This window comes from Panulirus ornatus, chromosome 2 (genome assembly GCF_036320965.1).
Source record: "Panulirus ornatus isolate Po-2019 chromosome 2, ASM3632096v1, whole genome shotgun sequence".
In the NCBI taxonomy this organism is placed as follows: Eukaryota; Metazoa; Arthropoda; class Malacostraca; order Decapoda; family Palinuridae; genus Panulirus; species Panulirus ornatus.
This window is the reverse complement of record NC_092225.1, coordinates 45,002,900-45,018,689: the sequence shown is the minus strand read 5'-3', so window position 1 is coordinate 45,018,689 and position 15,790 is coordinate 45,002,900. Positions and strand designations below refer to the sequence as shown.

Here is a 15,790-nt window from a genome sequence, read left to right as displayed (position 1 = left end):
TCCCTAAAATTTAATGATACTCTCTCACCCCAACTCTCATTTGCCCTCTTTTTCACCTCTTGCACCTTTCTCTTGACCTCCTGTCTCTTTCTTTTATACATCTCCCACTCAATTGCATTTTTTCCCAGCAAAAATCGTCCAAATGCCTCTCTCTTCTCTTTCACTAATACTCTTACTTCTTCATCCCACCACTCACTACCCTTTCTAATCAACCCACCTCCCACTCTTCTCATGCCACAAGCATCTTTTGCGCAATCCATCACTGATTCCCTAAATACATCCCATTCCTCCCCCACTCCCCTTACTTCCATTGTTCTCAACTTTTTCCATTCTGTACTCAGTCTCTCCTGGTCCTTCCTCACACAAGTCTCCTTCCCAAGCTCACTTACTCTCACCACCCTCTTCACCCCAACATTCACTCTTCTTTTCTGAAAACCCATACAAATCTTCACCTTAGCCTCCACAAGATAATGATCAGACATCCCTCCAGTTGCACCTCTCAGCACATTAACATCCAAAAGTCTCTCTTTCGCGTGCCTGTCAATTAACACGTAATCCAATAACGCTCTCTGGCCATCTCTCCTACTTACATAAGTATACTTATGTATATCTCGCTTTTTAAACCAGGTATTCCCAATCATCAGTCCTTTTTCAGTACATAAATCTACAAGCTCTTCACCATTTCCATTTACAAGGGGGTCCCAGGTTCGATCCTGGCTGTTGGAGCTTTGTATGTTCTATGAAGGTGCGCGTTCATATACACTTTATTCGCATATATATATATATATATATATATATATATATATATATATATATATATATATATAGAAATAAAGTGTATATGAACGCGCACTTTCATAGAACATACAAAGCTCCAACAGCCGGGATCGAACCTGGGACCCCTTGTGCAAGAGGCAGGCATGCTAACCGTTAGGCTAAGGGACTGTATAATAGGAAACAACTATTCGAAATACTAAGTACTCGAACGCCCTTCGTCTCACAATGGTGAGCAACGGGGTCTATCGGTTGTGTCCGAACAGAACACATAGCCAGCTGATAGCGTTTTACCGAACCTGACTGTACAACGCGGAGTTATATGAATACGAATAAAGTGTATATGAACGCGCACCTTCATAGAACATACAAAGCACCAACAGCCAGGATCGAACCTGGGACCCCTTGTGCAAGAGGCAGGCATGCTAACCGCTAGGCTAAGGGACTGTATAATAGGAATAGTATTTCGAATAGTTGTTTCCTATTATACAGTCCCTTAGCCTAGCGGTTAGCATGCATGCCTCTTGCACAAGGGGTCCCAGGTTCGATCCTGGCCGTTGGAGCTTTGTATGATATATATATATATATATATATATATATTCCTGGGGATAGGGGAGAAAGAATACTTCCTACGTATTCCCAGCGTGTCGTAGAAGGCGACTAAAAGGGGAGGAAGCTGGGGGCTGGAAATCCTCCCCTCTCGTTTTTTTTTTTAATTTTCCAAAAGAAGGAACAGAGAACGAGGCCAGGTGAGGATATTCCCTCAGAAGCACAGTCATCTGTTCTTAACGCTACCTTGCTAACGCGGAAAATGGCAAATGGTATGAAAGAAATATATATATATATATATATATATATATATATATATATATATATATATATATATATATATATATATATATTTATATAATGTGTTAGTGGTTTTGATGCACAAAACCGGTTTATAGTGATCGGTAATTTGAATGCAAAGGTGAGTAATGTGGCAGTTGAGGGAATAATTGGTATACATGGACTGTTCAGTGTTGTAAATGGAAATGGTGAAGGGCTTGTAGATTTATGTGCTGAAAAAGGACTGGTGATTGGAAATACCTGGTTTAAAATGAGAGATATATATAAGTATATGTATGTAAGTATGAGAGATGGCCAGAGAGCGTTATTGGACTACGTGTTAATTGATAGACGTACGAAAGAGAGACTTTTGGATGTTAATGTGCTGAGATTTGCAACTGGAGGGATGTCTGATCATTATCTTTTGGAGGCGGTGAAGATTTGTGGGGGTTTTCAGAAAAGAAGAGAGAATGTTGGGGTGAAGAGAGTGGTGAGAGTAAGTGAGCTTGGGAAGGAGACTTGTGTGAGGAAGTACCAGGAGAGACTGAGTACAGAATGGAAAAAGTTGAGAACAAAGAGGTAAGGGGAGTGGGGGAGGAATGGGATCTATTTAGGGAAGCAGTGATGGCTTGCGCAAAAGATGCTTGTGACATGAGAAGCGTGGGAGATGGGTTGATTAGAAAAGTTAGTTAGTGGTGGGATGAAGAAGTAAGATTATTAGTGAAAGAGTAGAGAGAGGCATTTAGACGATTTTGGCAGGGAAAAAATGCAAATGAGTGGGAGAGTTATAAAAGAAAGAGGCAGGAGGTCAAGAGAAAGGTGCAAGAGGTGAAAAAGAGGGCAAATGAGAGTTGGGGTGAGAGAGTATCATTAAATTTCAGGGAAAATAAGAAGTTTTGGAAGGAGGTAAATAAAGTGCGTAAGACAAGGGAGCAAATGTGAACTTCAGTGAAGGGGGCTAATGGGGAGGTGATAACAAGTAGTGGTGATGTGAGAAGGAGATGGAGTGAGTATTTTGAAGGTTTGTTGAATGTGTTTGATGATAGAGTGGCAGAGATAGGGTGTTTTGGTCGAGGTGGTGTGCAAAGTGCGAGGGTTAGGGAAAATGATTTGGTAAATAGAGAAGAGGTAGTAAAAGCTTTACGGAAGATGAAAGTCGGCAAATCAGCAGGTTTGGATGGTATTGCAATGGAATTTTTTAAAAAAGGGGGTGACTGTATTGTTGACTGGGTTGTAAGGTTATTTAATGTATGTATGATTCATGGTCAGGTGCCTGAGGATTGGCAGAATGTTTGCATAGTGCCATTGTACAAAGGCAAAGGTATAAGAGGTATAAGTTTGTTGAGTATTCCTGGTAAATTATATGGGAGGGTATTGATTGAGAGGGTGAAGGCATGTACAGAGCATCAGATTCGGGAAGAGCAGTGTGGTTTCAGAAGTGGTAGAGGATGTGTGGATCAGGTGTTTGTTTTGAAGAATGTATGTGAGAAATACTTAGAAAAACAAATGGATTTGTATGTAGCATTTATGGATCTGGAGAAGGCATATGATAGAGTTGATAGAGATGCTCTGTGGAAGGTATTAAGAATATATGGTGTGGGAGGCAAGTTGTTTGAAGGATGTAAGGCATGTGTACGTGTAGGAAGAGAGGAAAGTGATTGGTTCTCAGTGAATGTAGGTTTGCGGCAGGGGTGTGTGATGCCTCCTTGGTCGTTTAATTTGTTTAGGGATGGGGTTGTTAGGGAGGTAATTGCAAGAGTTTTGGAAAGAGGGGAAGTATGCAGTCTGTTGGGGATGAGAGAGCTTGGGAAGTGAGTCAGTTGTTGTTCGCTGATGATACAGCGCTGGTGGCTGATTCATGTTAGAAACTGCAGAAGCTGGTGACTGAATTTGGTAAAGTGTGTGAAAGAAGAAAGTTAAGAGTAAATGTGAATAAGATCAAGGTTATTAGTTACAGTAGGGTTGAAGGTCAAGTCAATTAGGAGGTAAGTTTGAATGGAGAAAAACTAGAGGAAGTAAAGTGTTTTAGATATCTTGGAGTGGATCTGGCAGCGGATGGAACCATGGAAGCGGAAGTGAATCATAGGGTGGGGGAGGGGGCCAAAATTCTGGGAGCCTTGAAGAATGTTTGAAGGAATAGTGGTTCCAACAATGTTGTATTGTTGCGAGGCGCGGGTTATGGATAGAGTTGTGCGCAGGAGGGTGGATGTGCTGGAAATGAGATGTTTGACGACAATATGTGGTGTGAGGTGGTTTGATCGAGTAAGTAATGTAAGGGTAAGGGAGATGTGTGGAAATAAAAAGAGTGTGGTTGAGAGAGCAGAAGAGGGTGTTTTGAAATGGTTTGGTCACATGGAAAGATTGACCAAGAGGATATATGTGTCAGAGGGTGCGGGAACGACGAGAAGTGGGAGACCAAATTGGAGGTGGAAAGATGGAGTGAAAAAGATTTTCAGTGATCGGGGCCTGAACATGCAGGAGGGTGAGAGGCGTGCAAGGAATAGAGTGAATTGAAACGATGTGGTATACCGGGGTCGACGTGCTGTCAATGGATTGAATTAGGGCATGTGAAACGTCTGGGTTAAACCATGGAAAGTTGTGTGGGGTCTGGATGTGGAAAGGGAGCTGTGGTTTCGGTGCATTATTACATGACAGCTAGAGACTGAGTGTGAACAAATGGGGCCTTTGGTGTCTTTTCCTAGCGCTACCTCGCACACATGAGGGGGGAGGGCGTTGTTATTCCATATTCAGTATGAGTTATGTACATGTGTATATATGTATATGTCTGTGTCTGTGTATATATATGTGTACATTGAGATGTATTGGTATGTATATTTGCGTGTGTGGACGTGTATGTATATACATGTGTATGTGTGTGGGTTGGGCCATTCTTTCGTCTGTTTCCTTGCGCTACCTCGCTAACATGGGAGACAGCGACAAAGCAAAATAAAAAAAAATGAATATATATATATATATATATATATATATATATATATATATATATATATATATATATATATATATATATATATATATATATATATATATATATGATGAGCACTCCATGCGTGACTCCTTGTGTTTCCCCGTTAAGAAAGTTAAAATACAAAGAGTGGACGGTTTTTAGTCCCACGCTTTCGTCCCCTTTAGTCGCCTTCTACGACACGTGAGGAATGCGTAGGAAGTATTCTTTCTCCCTATACCCAGGGAAAAGAAAAAAAGGAGAGATAGGTACTATGTTTGAGGATAGGTACCGTGGATGTTTTGGTTCTGAGTGAAACTAAGCTCAAGAGTAAAGGGGAAAAGTGTTTTGTGAATATCTCGGGAGTAAAGTCAGGAGTTAGGGAGAGGACACGAACAAGTGAAGGAGTAGCACTGCTCCTGAAACAGGATTGGTGGGAGTATGTGATAGAGTGAAAGAAAGTAGACTCCAGATTGATACGGGTAAAACTGAATGTGGATAGAGAGAGATAAGTGATTGTTGATGCACATGCACCTGGGCATGAGAAAAAAGGTCATGAAAGGCAAGTGTTTTGGGAGCAGCTGAATGAATGTGTTTGTAGTTTTGATGCACGAAACGGGTTATAGTGATGGGTGATTTGAATGCAAAGGTGAGTAATGTTGCAGTTGAAGGAATAATTGGTATACATGGGGTGTTCAGTGCTGTAAATGGAAATGGTGAAGAGCTTGTAGAATTATGTGTTAAAAAGGACAGGTGATTGGAATACCTGGTTTAAAAAGAGATATGCATAAGTATACATATTCAAGTATGAGAGGTGGACAGAGAGCGTTATTGGATTACGTGTTAATTGACAGGCGCGCGAAAGAGAGACTCTTGGATGCTAATGTGCTGAAAGGTGCAACTGAAGGGATGTATTACCATTATCTTGTGGAGGCGAAGGTGAGGATTTGTAGAGGTTTTCAGAAAAGAGGAGAAAATGTTGGGGTGAAGAGAGTGGTGAGAGTAAGTGAGCTTGGAAGGAGACTTGTGTGAGGAAATGCTAGGAGAGACTGACTGCAGAATGAAAAAAGGTGAGAGCAAAGGAAGTAAGGGGAGTGGGGGAGGAATGGGATGTATTTTGGGAATTAGTGATGGCTTGCGCAACACATGCTTGTGATATGAGAAGCGTGGGGGTTGGACCGATTAGAAAAGGTAGTGAGGGGTAAGATGAAGAAGTGAAATTGTCAGTGAAAGAGAAAAGAGAGGCTTTTGGGCGAGTTTTGCAGGGAAATAGTGCAAATGACTGGGAGATGAATAAAGGAAAGAGGCAGGAGGTCAAGAGAAAGAGGGCAAATAAAAGCTGCGGTGATAGAGTATCATTAAATTTCAGGGAAAGTAAAAAGATGTTTTGGAAGGAGGTAAATAAAGTGCGTAAGACAAGGGAGCAAATGGGAACTTCAGTGAAGGGGGCTAATGGGGAGGTGATAACAAGGAGTGGTGATGTGAAAAGGAGACGGAGTGAGTATTTTGAATGTTTGGTGAATGTGTTTAATGATAGAGTGGCAGATATAGGATGTTTGGTCGAGGTGGTGTGCAAAGTGAGAGGGTTAGGGGGAATGATTTGGTAAACAGAGAAGAGGTAGTAAAAGCTTTGTGGAAGATGAAAGCCGGCAAGGCAGCGGGTTTGGATGGTATTGCAGTGGAATTTATTAAAAATGGGGATGACTGTATTGTTGACTGGTTGGTTTAGTTATCTAATATATGTATGACTCATGGTGATGTGCCTGAGGATTGGCGTAATGCTTGCATGGTACCATTGTACAAAGGTAAAGGGGATAAATTACATAGGTATAACTTTGTTGAGTATTCCTGGGAAATTATTTGAGAGGGTATTGATTGAGAGGGTGAACACATGTACAAAGCATCAGATTTGGGAAGAGCAATGTGGTTTCAGAAGTGGTAGAGGATGTGTAGAACAGGTGTTTGCTTTGAAGAATGAATGTGAGAAATACTTAGAAAAGCAACTGGATTTTTATATAGCATCTTTGGATCTGGAGAAGGCATATGACAGAGTTGATAGAGATGCTCTGTGGAAGGTATTTTGAATATATGTTGCAGGAGGCAAGTTGTTAGAAGGAGTGAAAAGTTTTAATCGAGGATGTAAGGCGTGTGCACGATTAGGAAGAGAGGAAAGTGGTTGTTTCTCAGTGAATGTCGGTTTATGGCAGGGGTGCGTGATGTCTCCATGTTTGTTTGAGTTGTTTATGGATGGGGTTGTTAGGGAGGTGAATACAAGAGTTTTGGAGAGAGGGGCAAGTATGCAGTCTGTTGTAGATGAGAGAGCTTGGGAAGTGAGTCATTTGTTCTTCGCTGATGATACAGCGTTGGTGGCTGATTCATGTGAGAAACTCCAGAAGCTGGTGACTGAGTTTGGTAAAGTGTGGTGTCTTCTTCGGATGAGAAAATGCAGAAGCTGATGACTGAATTTGGTAAAGTGTGCGAAAGAAGAAAGCTGAGAGTAAACATGAATAAGAACAAGGTTATTAGGTACAGTAGGATTGAGGGACAAGTCACTTGGGAGATAAGTTTGAAGGGAGAGAAACTAGAGGCGGTGAAGTGTTTTAGATATCTGGGAGTCGGTGTGGTTGCGGATGGAGCCATGGAAGCCGGAGTGAGTGACAGAATGGGGGAGGGGGCGAAAGTTCTGGGAGCGGTGAAGAATGTGTTGAAGAAGAGAAGCTTATCTCGGAAAGCAAAAATGGGTATGTTTGAGGGAATAGTTGTTCCAACGATTTTATATGGTTTCGAAGCGTGGGCTATAGATAGAGTTGTGTTGAGGAGGGTGGATGTATTGGAAATGAGATGTTTGAGGACAATATGTGGTGTGAGGTTGTTTGATCGAATATGTAATGAAACAGTAAGAGAGATATGTAGTAATAAAAAGAGTGTGTTTCTGAGAGCAGAAGAGGGTGTTTGAAATGGTTTTGGCACATGTAGAGAATGAGAGAGGAAAGATTGACTAAGAGGATATATATGTCAGAGGTGGAGGGAACGAGAAGAAGTGGGAGGCCAAATTGGATGTGGAAAGATTGAGTGAAAGACATTTTGAGCGATCGGCGCCTGAACATGCAAGAGGGTAATTGGCGTGCAAGTAATAGAGTGAATTGGAACGATGTGGTATACCGGGTTCGACATGTTGTCAATGGATTGAACCAGGGCATGTGAAGCGTCTGGGGTAAACCATGGAAAGTTTTTTGGGGCCTGGATGTGGAGAGGGAGCTCTGGTTTCGGCGCATTATACATGACAGCTACCTCGCGCGCATGCGGGGGGACGAGGTTGTCATTTCATGTGTGGCGGGGTGGCGACTGATATGAATAAAGGCAGCAAGTATGAAATATGTACATGTGTATAAATGTATATGTCTGTGTATGTATATACATATGTACACGTTTGAATTTATAGGTATGCATATGTGCTTGTGTGGACTTGTATGTATAGACATGTGTATATGGGTGGGTTGGCCCATTCTTTCATCTGATTTCCTTACGCTACCTAGCTAACGTGGGAGATAGCGACAAAGCATAATGAATAGAAAAAAAAAAAAAAATATATATATATATATATATATATATATATATATATATATATTGGAAAGGATCACAATTTTGCCCGTGACCAAGATATTCCTATGAGTCCACGGAAAATTACAAACACGAAAAGTTCCCAATTGCACTATCGTGTAATAATCACATCATCAGGGGTGACAAAAGAGAGATATATAGCAGTCAGTTGATATACATCGAAGAGACGAAACTAGGACGCCTCGCAAACGTGGGAGACAGCGACAAAGCAAAATAAATTATATATATATATATATATATTTATATATATATATATATATATATATATATATATATATATATATATATATATATATATATATATATATATATATATATATACATACAAACGTGTGTGTGTGTGTGTGTATGTGTGTGTGCATGAGTGGATGGATCTTTCACAGACATATACATATATACACATGTACATATCTACACTTGCTCGTCTTCATCCACTCCTGTCGCCACCCCGCCCCAAAGGAAACAGCATCGTCAACCCCTGCGTCAGCGCGGCAATGCCAGGAAAACAGACAAAAATGGCCACATTTGTTCACACTCAGTCTCCAGCTGTCATGTGTAATGCATTGAAACCAGAGCTCCCTATCCACATCCAGGACCCACAAACCTTTCCATGCTTTACCTCAGACACTTCATATGCCCTGATTCAGTCCACTGACAGCACATAGACCCCATTATACAGCATCGTTCCAATTCACTGTATTCCTTGCATGTTTCTCATGAATATATATATATATATATACATATATATATATATATATATATATATATATATATATATATATATATATATATATATATATATATATTTATTATTATTATTTTGTTTTGTCGCTGTCTCCCGCGTTTCCGAAGTAGCGAAAGGAAACAGACGAAAGAAATGGCCCAACCCACCCCAATACACATGTATATACACACACGTCCACACACGCAAATATACATGCCTATACATCTCAATGTACACATATGTATTACACACACAGACACACACATATATACCCATGCACACAATTCACACTGTCTGCCTTTATTCATTTCCATCGCCACCTCGCCACACATGGAATACCATACCACTCCCCCCTCAAGTGTGAGGGGTAGCGCTAGGAAAAGACAACAAAGGCCTCATTCGTTCACACTCAGTCCCTAGCTGTCATGCAATAATGCCCGAAACCACAGCTCCCTTTCCAAATCCAGGACCCACACAGCTTTCCATGGTTTAACTCAGACGCTTCACATGCCCTGATTCAATCCACTGACAGCCCGTCAACCCCGGTATACCACATCGATCCAATTCATTCTATTCCTTGCCCTCCTTTCACCCTCCTGCATGTTGAGGCCCCGATCACTCAAAATCTTTTTCACTCAATCTTTTCACCTCCAATTTGGTCTCCCACTTCTCCTCGTTCCCTCCACCTCCGACACATATATTCTCTTGGTCAATCTTTCCTCACTCATTCTCTCCATGTGCCCAAACCATTTCAAAACACCGTCTACTGCTCTCTCAACAACTCTCTTTTTATTTCCACACATCTCTCTTACCCTTACATGACTTACTCTATCAAACCACCTCACACCACACATTGTCCTCAGACATCTCATTTCCAGCACATCCACCCTCCTGCGCACAACTCTATCCATAGCCCACGCCTCGCAACCATACAACATTGTTGGAATCACTATTCCATCAAACATACCCATTTTTGCTTTCCGAGATAATGTTCTCGACTTCCACACATTCTTCAAGGCTCCCAGGATTTTCGCCCCCTCCCCCACCCTATGATTCACTTTCGCTTCCATGGTTCCATCCGCTGCCAGATCCACTCCCAGATATCTAAAACACATTACTTCCTCCGGTTTTTCTCCATTCGATTTTACCTCCCAATTGACTTCACCCTCAACCCTACGGTACCTAATAACCTTGCTCTTATTCACATTTCCTCTTAACTTTCTTCTTTCCGACACTTTACCAAACTCAGTCACCAGCTTCTGCAGTTTCTCACATGAATCAGCCACCAGCGCTGTATCATCAGCGAACAACAACTGACTCACTTCTCAAGTTCTCTCATACACAACAGACTTCATTTTTGCCCCTCTTTCCAAAACTCTTGCATTCACCTCCCTAACAACCCCATCCATAAAGAAATTAAACAACCATGGAGACATCATACACCCCTGCCGTAAACCTACATTCACTGAGAACCAATCACTTTCCTCTCTTCCTACACGTACACATCCCTTACATTCTCGATAAAAACTTTTCACTGCTTCTAACAGCTTGCCACCCACACCATATATTCTTAATACCTTCCATAGATGATCTCTATCGACTCTATCATATGCCTTCTCCAGATCCATAAATGCTACATACAAATCTATTGGCTTTTCTAAGTATTTCTCACATACATTCTTCAAAGCAAGCACCTGATCCACACATCCTCCACCACTTCTGAAACCACACTGCTCTTCCCCAATCTGATGCTCTGTACATGCCTTCACCCTCTCAATCAATACCCTCCCATATAATTTGCTAGGAAGACTCAACAATCTTATACCTCTGTAATTTGAGCACACACTCTTATCCCCTTTGCCTTTGTACAATGGCACTATGCACGCATTCCGCCAATCCTCAGGCACCTCACCATGAGTCATACATACATTAAATAACCTTACCAACCAGTCAACAATACAGTCACCCCCTTTTTTAATAGATTTAACTGCAATACCATACAAACCTGCTGCCTTGCCGGCTTTCATCTTCCGCAAAGCTTTTACTACCTCTTCTCTGTTTGCCAAATCATTTTCCCAAACCCTCTCACTTTGCATACCACCTCGACTAAAACACCCTATATCTGCCACTCTATCATCAAACACATTCAACAAACCTTCAAAATACTCACTCCATATCCTTCTCACATCACCAATACTTGTTATCACCTCCTTATTAGCGCCATTCACTGAAGTTCCCATTTGCTCCCTTGTCTTACGTACTTTATTTACCTCCTTCCAGAACATCTTTTTATTCTCCCTATTATTTAATGATACTCTCTCACCCCAACTCTCATTTGCCCTCTTTTTCACCTCTTACACCTTTCTCTTGACCTCCTGTCTCTTTCTTTTATACATCTCCCACTCAATTGCATTTTTTCCCTTCAAAAAATCGTCCAAATGCCTCTACCTTCTCTTCGACTAATAATCTTACTTCTTCATCCCACCACTCACTAAACTTTCTAATCAACCCACCTCCCACTCTTCTCATGCCACAAGCATCTTTTCCGCACTAAATATATCCCATTCCTCCATCCCATATATATATATATATATATATATATATATATATATATATATATATATATATATATATATATATATATATATATATACATATATATATCTTTTCTTTGTTTTAAACTATTCGCCATTTCCCGCGTTAGCGAGGTAGCGTTAGGAACAGAGGACTGGGCCTTTTTTTGAATATCCTCACCTGGCCCCCTCTGTTCCTTCTTTTGGAAAATTTAAAAAAAAAAAACGAGAGGGGAGGATTTCCAGCCCCCCGCTCCCTCCCCTTTTCGTCGCCTTCTACGACACGCAGGGAATACGTGGGAAGTTTTCTTAATCCCCTATATATATATATATATATATATATATATATATATATATATATATATATATATATATATATATATATATATATATATATATATATATATATATATATATATATATATATATATATATATATATCTTTTTTTCTTTTTTTTTCCAAAGGAAGGAACGGAGAAGGGGCTGGGTGAGGATGTTTCCTCAGAGGCCCAGTCCTCTGTTCTTAACGCTACCTCGCTGACGCGGGAAATGGCGAATAGTATGAAAAAAAAAAAATATATATATATATATATATATATATATATATATATATATATATATATATATATATGTATATATATATATATATATATATATATATGTATTCATTTTTTTTTTTTTATACTTTGTCGCTGTCTCCCGCGTTTGCGAGGTAGCGCAAGGAAACAGACGAAAGAAATGGCCCAACCCCACCCATACACATGTATATACATACGTCCACACACGCAAATATACATACCTACACAGCTTTCCATGGTTTACCCCAGACGCTTCACGTGCCTTGATTCAATCCACTGACAGCACGTCAACCCCGGTATACCACATCGCTCCAATTCACTCTATTCCTTGCCCTCCTTTCACCCTCCTGCATGTTCAGGCCCCGATCACAAAAAATCTTTTTCACTCCATCTTTCCACCTCCAATTTGGTCTCCCTCTTCTCCTCGTTCCCTCCACCTCCGACACATATATCCTCTTGGTCAATCTTTCTTCACTCATTCTCTCCATGTGCCCAAACCACTTCAAAACACCCTCTTCTGGTCTCTCAACCACGCTCTTCTACGCCTTCTACGACATGCAGGGAATACGTGGGAAGTATTCTTAATCCCCTATCCCCAGGGATACATTTACAAAATACATCTCTATACTGTACAATAATACTTTATCAATTCACTAGAGGAGGAAGAACCAACTTTTTTCTCCAAGTTCCTAAATACAAGATACTACCTCACAGAAGGTATAAAAGTTTCTATTTATAATTACATTAATTGTAGAAATATAAGAAATTAGAAACACACTTCAAACTTTGATTTTAAATTATGCAAATCACTCCCATGAAATGTGGTACAAATAATGACATATGGGGTAAATGGTGGCACAAAGATATAGTGCCAACTCACTTGTGCTTCTTGCTTGAGTAATACTGATGGTCATTATGGTATTTATGATCTACCTGATATTTTCGCTCACGGCTAGAATGATACTGATGGTCACTGTGATGTTTTCTCTCACTATTATGATATTGGTGATCACTATGATGTTTACGGTCACTAGTGTGATATTGATGGTCATTATGGTGGTGCTTACGATTAGTACTGTGGTACTGATGGTCACTCTGATGGTACTGTGGTTCACTCTGGTAATGGTGATCATTACTAAACCGCTGTGATGTTTGTTGGCGATGCTGCTGTGTTTTCTGTTGTGTAGTGGTACTAGTGCTTTTTTGCTGGTTGGAGACACTATTAGTGCGTTGATACTTGTGGCCAGAGTGGTATTGGTGATCATTTTGATGATACTGCTGAGATTGCTGTAGTTTTTCAGCTAAAGCATGGTCATATATAGAATGAAGCATAAGGCCTAAGACTCCAGCACGGTTGGTCATGGCCTGACGAACTAAACGCTCCTGTTCTAGCAATTCATCCAGCTTTAACCACTGTCTGACCCTTTCCATGTCTATCTCAGCACGTCGTAGCTTTTCCCAGCAGTAATGACGAAGGCATTTCTTTTTTGATGCACGACATATCTCTCCAGTTTCATCAAATACAATGGATGTCAGTGGAGCTCCACAAACCTCTGTATCAGACACTGTTGGGGCTTTTGTATGTTCTGGGCACATGACACGCAATCTCTTACAGTATGTTAAACTGCTAGGGTTATAAAAGTCACAGAACATGTTGTTACCCTCTATTCTTGTCTTGTACATTGACCCAAATGTCGTTTGACTCTCCAACTTATTGAAGCAATTTTCCATATGTCTAATTGCTCGTCTGACTTGCACCTCATGACCACAGGTGACACAGTAGATGCATACATCTCCACCCTCTTCTTCACCCCCGTCATCAGCATGGGGATTAATCTCTGCTTTTTTTCCACGCTCAACTAGTCTGTCTATTTCCAGATGCCTTTGATCCAGTTGTCGAAGCACCTCTCTTGCCTCTAACTGCTGCCGTCTTATCTTTTCCAATTGTCGAATGTCCCGATTTTCAGACACACATTCACTCATTTTCCATTCTTGTATACGCTGTGGTAAAACCGAGTACACTCTTGCCTCAGCCAACTTGAGTCCACAATCGTCACTGCAGTATTTACTATTTGGCCGAGCTGCTTTGATGCACTGAGGTCCAAAGCATTGACTCAAAGTAATGCCCTCACCCTTGGGAAAGCCTCCATCAGAATCTGTATCAGAAGAAGCTGATTCATGATGACCTTTTCTTTTCCTGGCTCCGCTATTCTGTTCTTTCCTTTTTCGGTTATGGGATTTGGGTTCCTTTTCCTTGGGTTTATTGCGCTCCACAGCTGCAGGATCTCTAATAAGTTTCTTACCCAGTTCTAATGTATCTTCATCACTACACTCATTCTTGTCCTTAAGAACAGTCATATACTCATCAACAGATTCACTGGTCCTTTTTGGTGGCTCTGGTGGCTTCTCTGGTTCATATTCTCTATGTTTTTTGACACCGATCGTGCTGTTTTTGTTGGATTTCTGAGCAAGTTGAACAAAATTATGGCACTGTCTCTTCTTGCATTTCTGTCACAACTTATGTGGACCTCCAAATTTGGGCATGTCTTTGCAGTTCTCACAACGGCCACAATCTTCCTGTTGGTAACATGCCTCACACTCACCACATCGATGGCTGCTGCTGCCACTCCTACTACTGCTGCTCTTGCTCCTTGAGGTTGAGTGTTTTTCATGTTTGTGTATATATATATATATATATATATATATATATATATATATATATATATATATATATATATACACACAAACATGTTTGTATATATATATATATATATATATATATATATATATATATATATATATATATACACACAAACATGTTTGTATATGTATATATATCATGTTTGTATATATATATATATATATATATATATATATATATATATATATATATATATATATATATATATATATATATATATATATATATATATATATATGTATATATATATATATATATATATATATATATATATATATATATATATATATATATATATATATATATATATATATATATATATATATATATATATATATATATATATATATATATATATATATATATATATATATATATATATATATACATATATATATATATATATATATATATATATATATATATATATATATATATATATATATATATATATATATATATATATATATATATATATATATATATACATATATAAATATATATATATATATATATATATATATATATATATATATATATATATATATATATATATATATATATATATATTTATATATATATATATATATATTATCCCAGGGGGATAGGGGTGAAAGAATACTTCCCACGCATTCCTCGCGTGTCGTAGAAGGCGACTAGAGGGGACGGGAGCGGGGAGCCAGAAATCCTCCCCTCCTTGTATTTTTTTAACTTTCTAAAATGGGAAACAGATGAAGGAGTCACGCGGGGAGTGCTCATCCATTTTTGCTTTCCGAGATAATGTTCTCCACTTCCACACATTCTTCAAGGCTCCCAGGATGTTCGCCCCCCCCCACCCTACGATCCACTTCCGCTTCCATGGTTCCATCCGCTGCCAGATCCACTCCCAGGTATCTAAAACACTTTACTTCCTCCAGTTTTTCTCCATTCAAACTTACCTCCCAATTGACTTGACCCTCAAACCTAATGTACCTAATTACCTTGCTCTTATTCACATTTACTCTTAACTTTCTTCTTTCACACACTTTA

General features: G+C 39.6%; 1 protein-coding gene across 1 annotated transcript; it reads right to left on the bottom strand.

Moving 5' to 3' along the window:
- Positions 1-12,838: 12,838 nt before the first annotated feature.
- LOC139756235 (CXXC-type zinc finger protein 1-like) lies at positions 12,839-14,734 on the bottom strand. Its single transcript, XM_071675406.1, has one exon. It carries the CDS (start codon positions 14,416-14,418, stop codon positions 12,937-12,939), a length of 1,482 nt encoding a protein of 493 aa, XP_071531507.1. The 5' UTR covers positions 14,419-14,734; the 3' UTR covers positions 12,839-12,936.
- Positions 14,735-15,790: the final 1,056 nt, after the last annotated feature.

Bases quoted from the DNA above. Each gene is read 5' to 3' on its own strand.
- LOC139756235 (XM_071675406.1), bottom strand. From the start codon at position 14,418: ATGACTGTTCTTAAGGACAAGAATGAGTGTAGTGATGAAGATACATTA.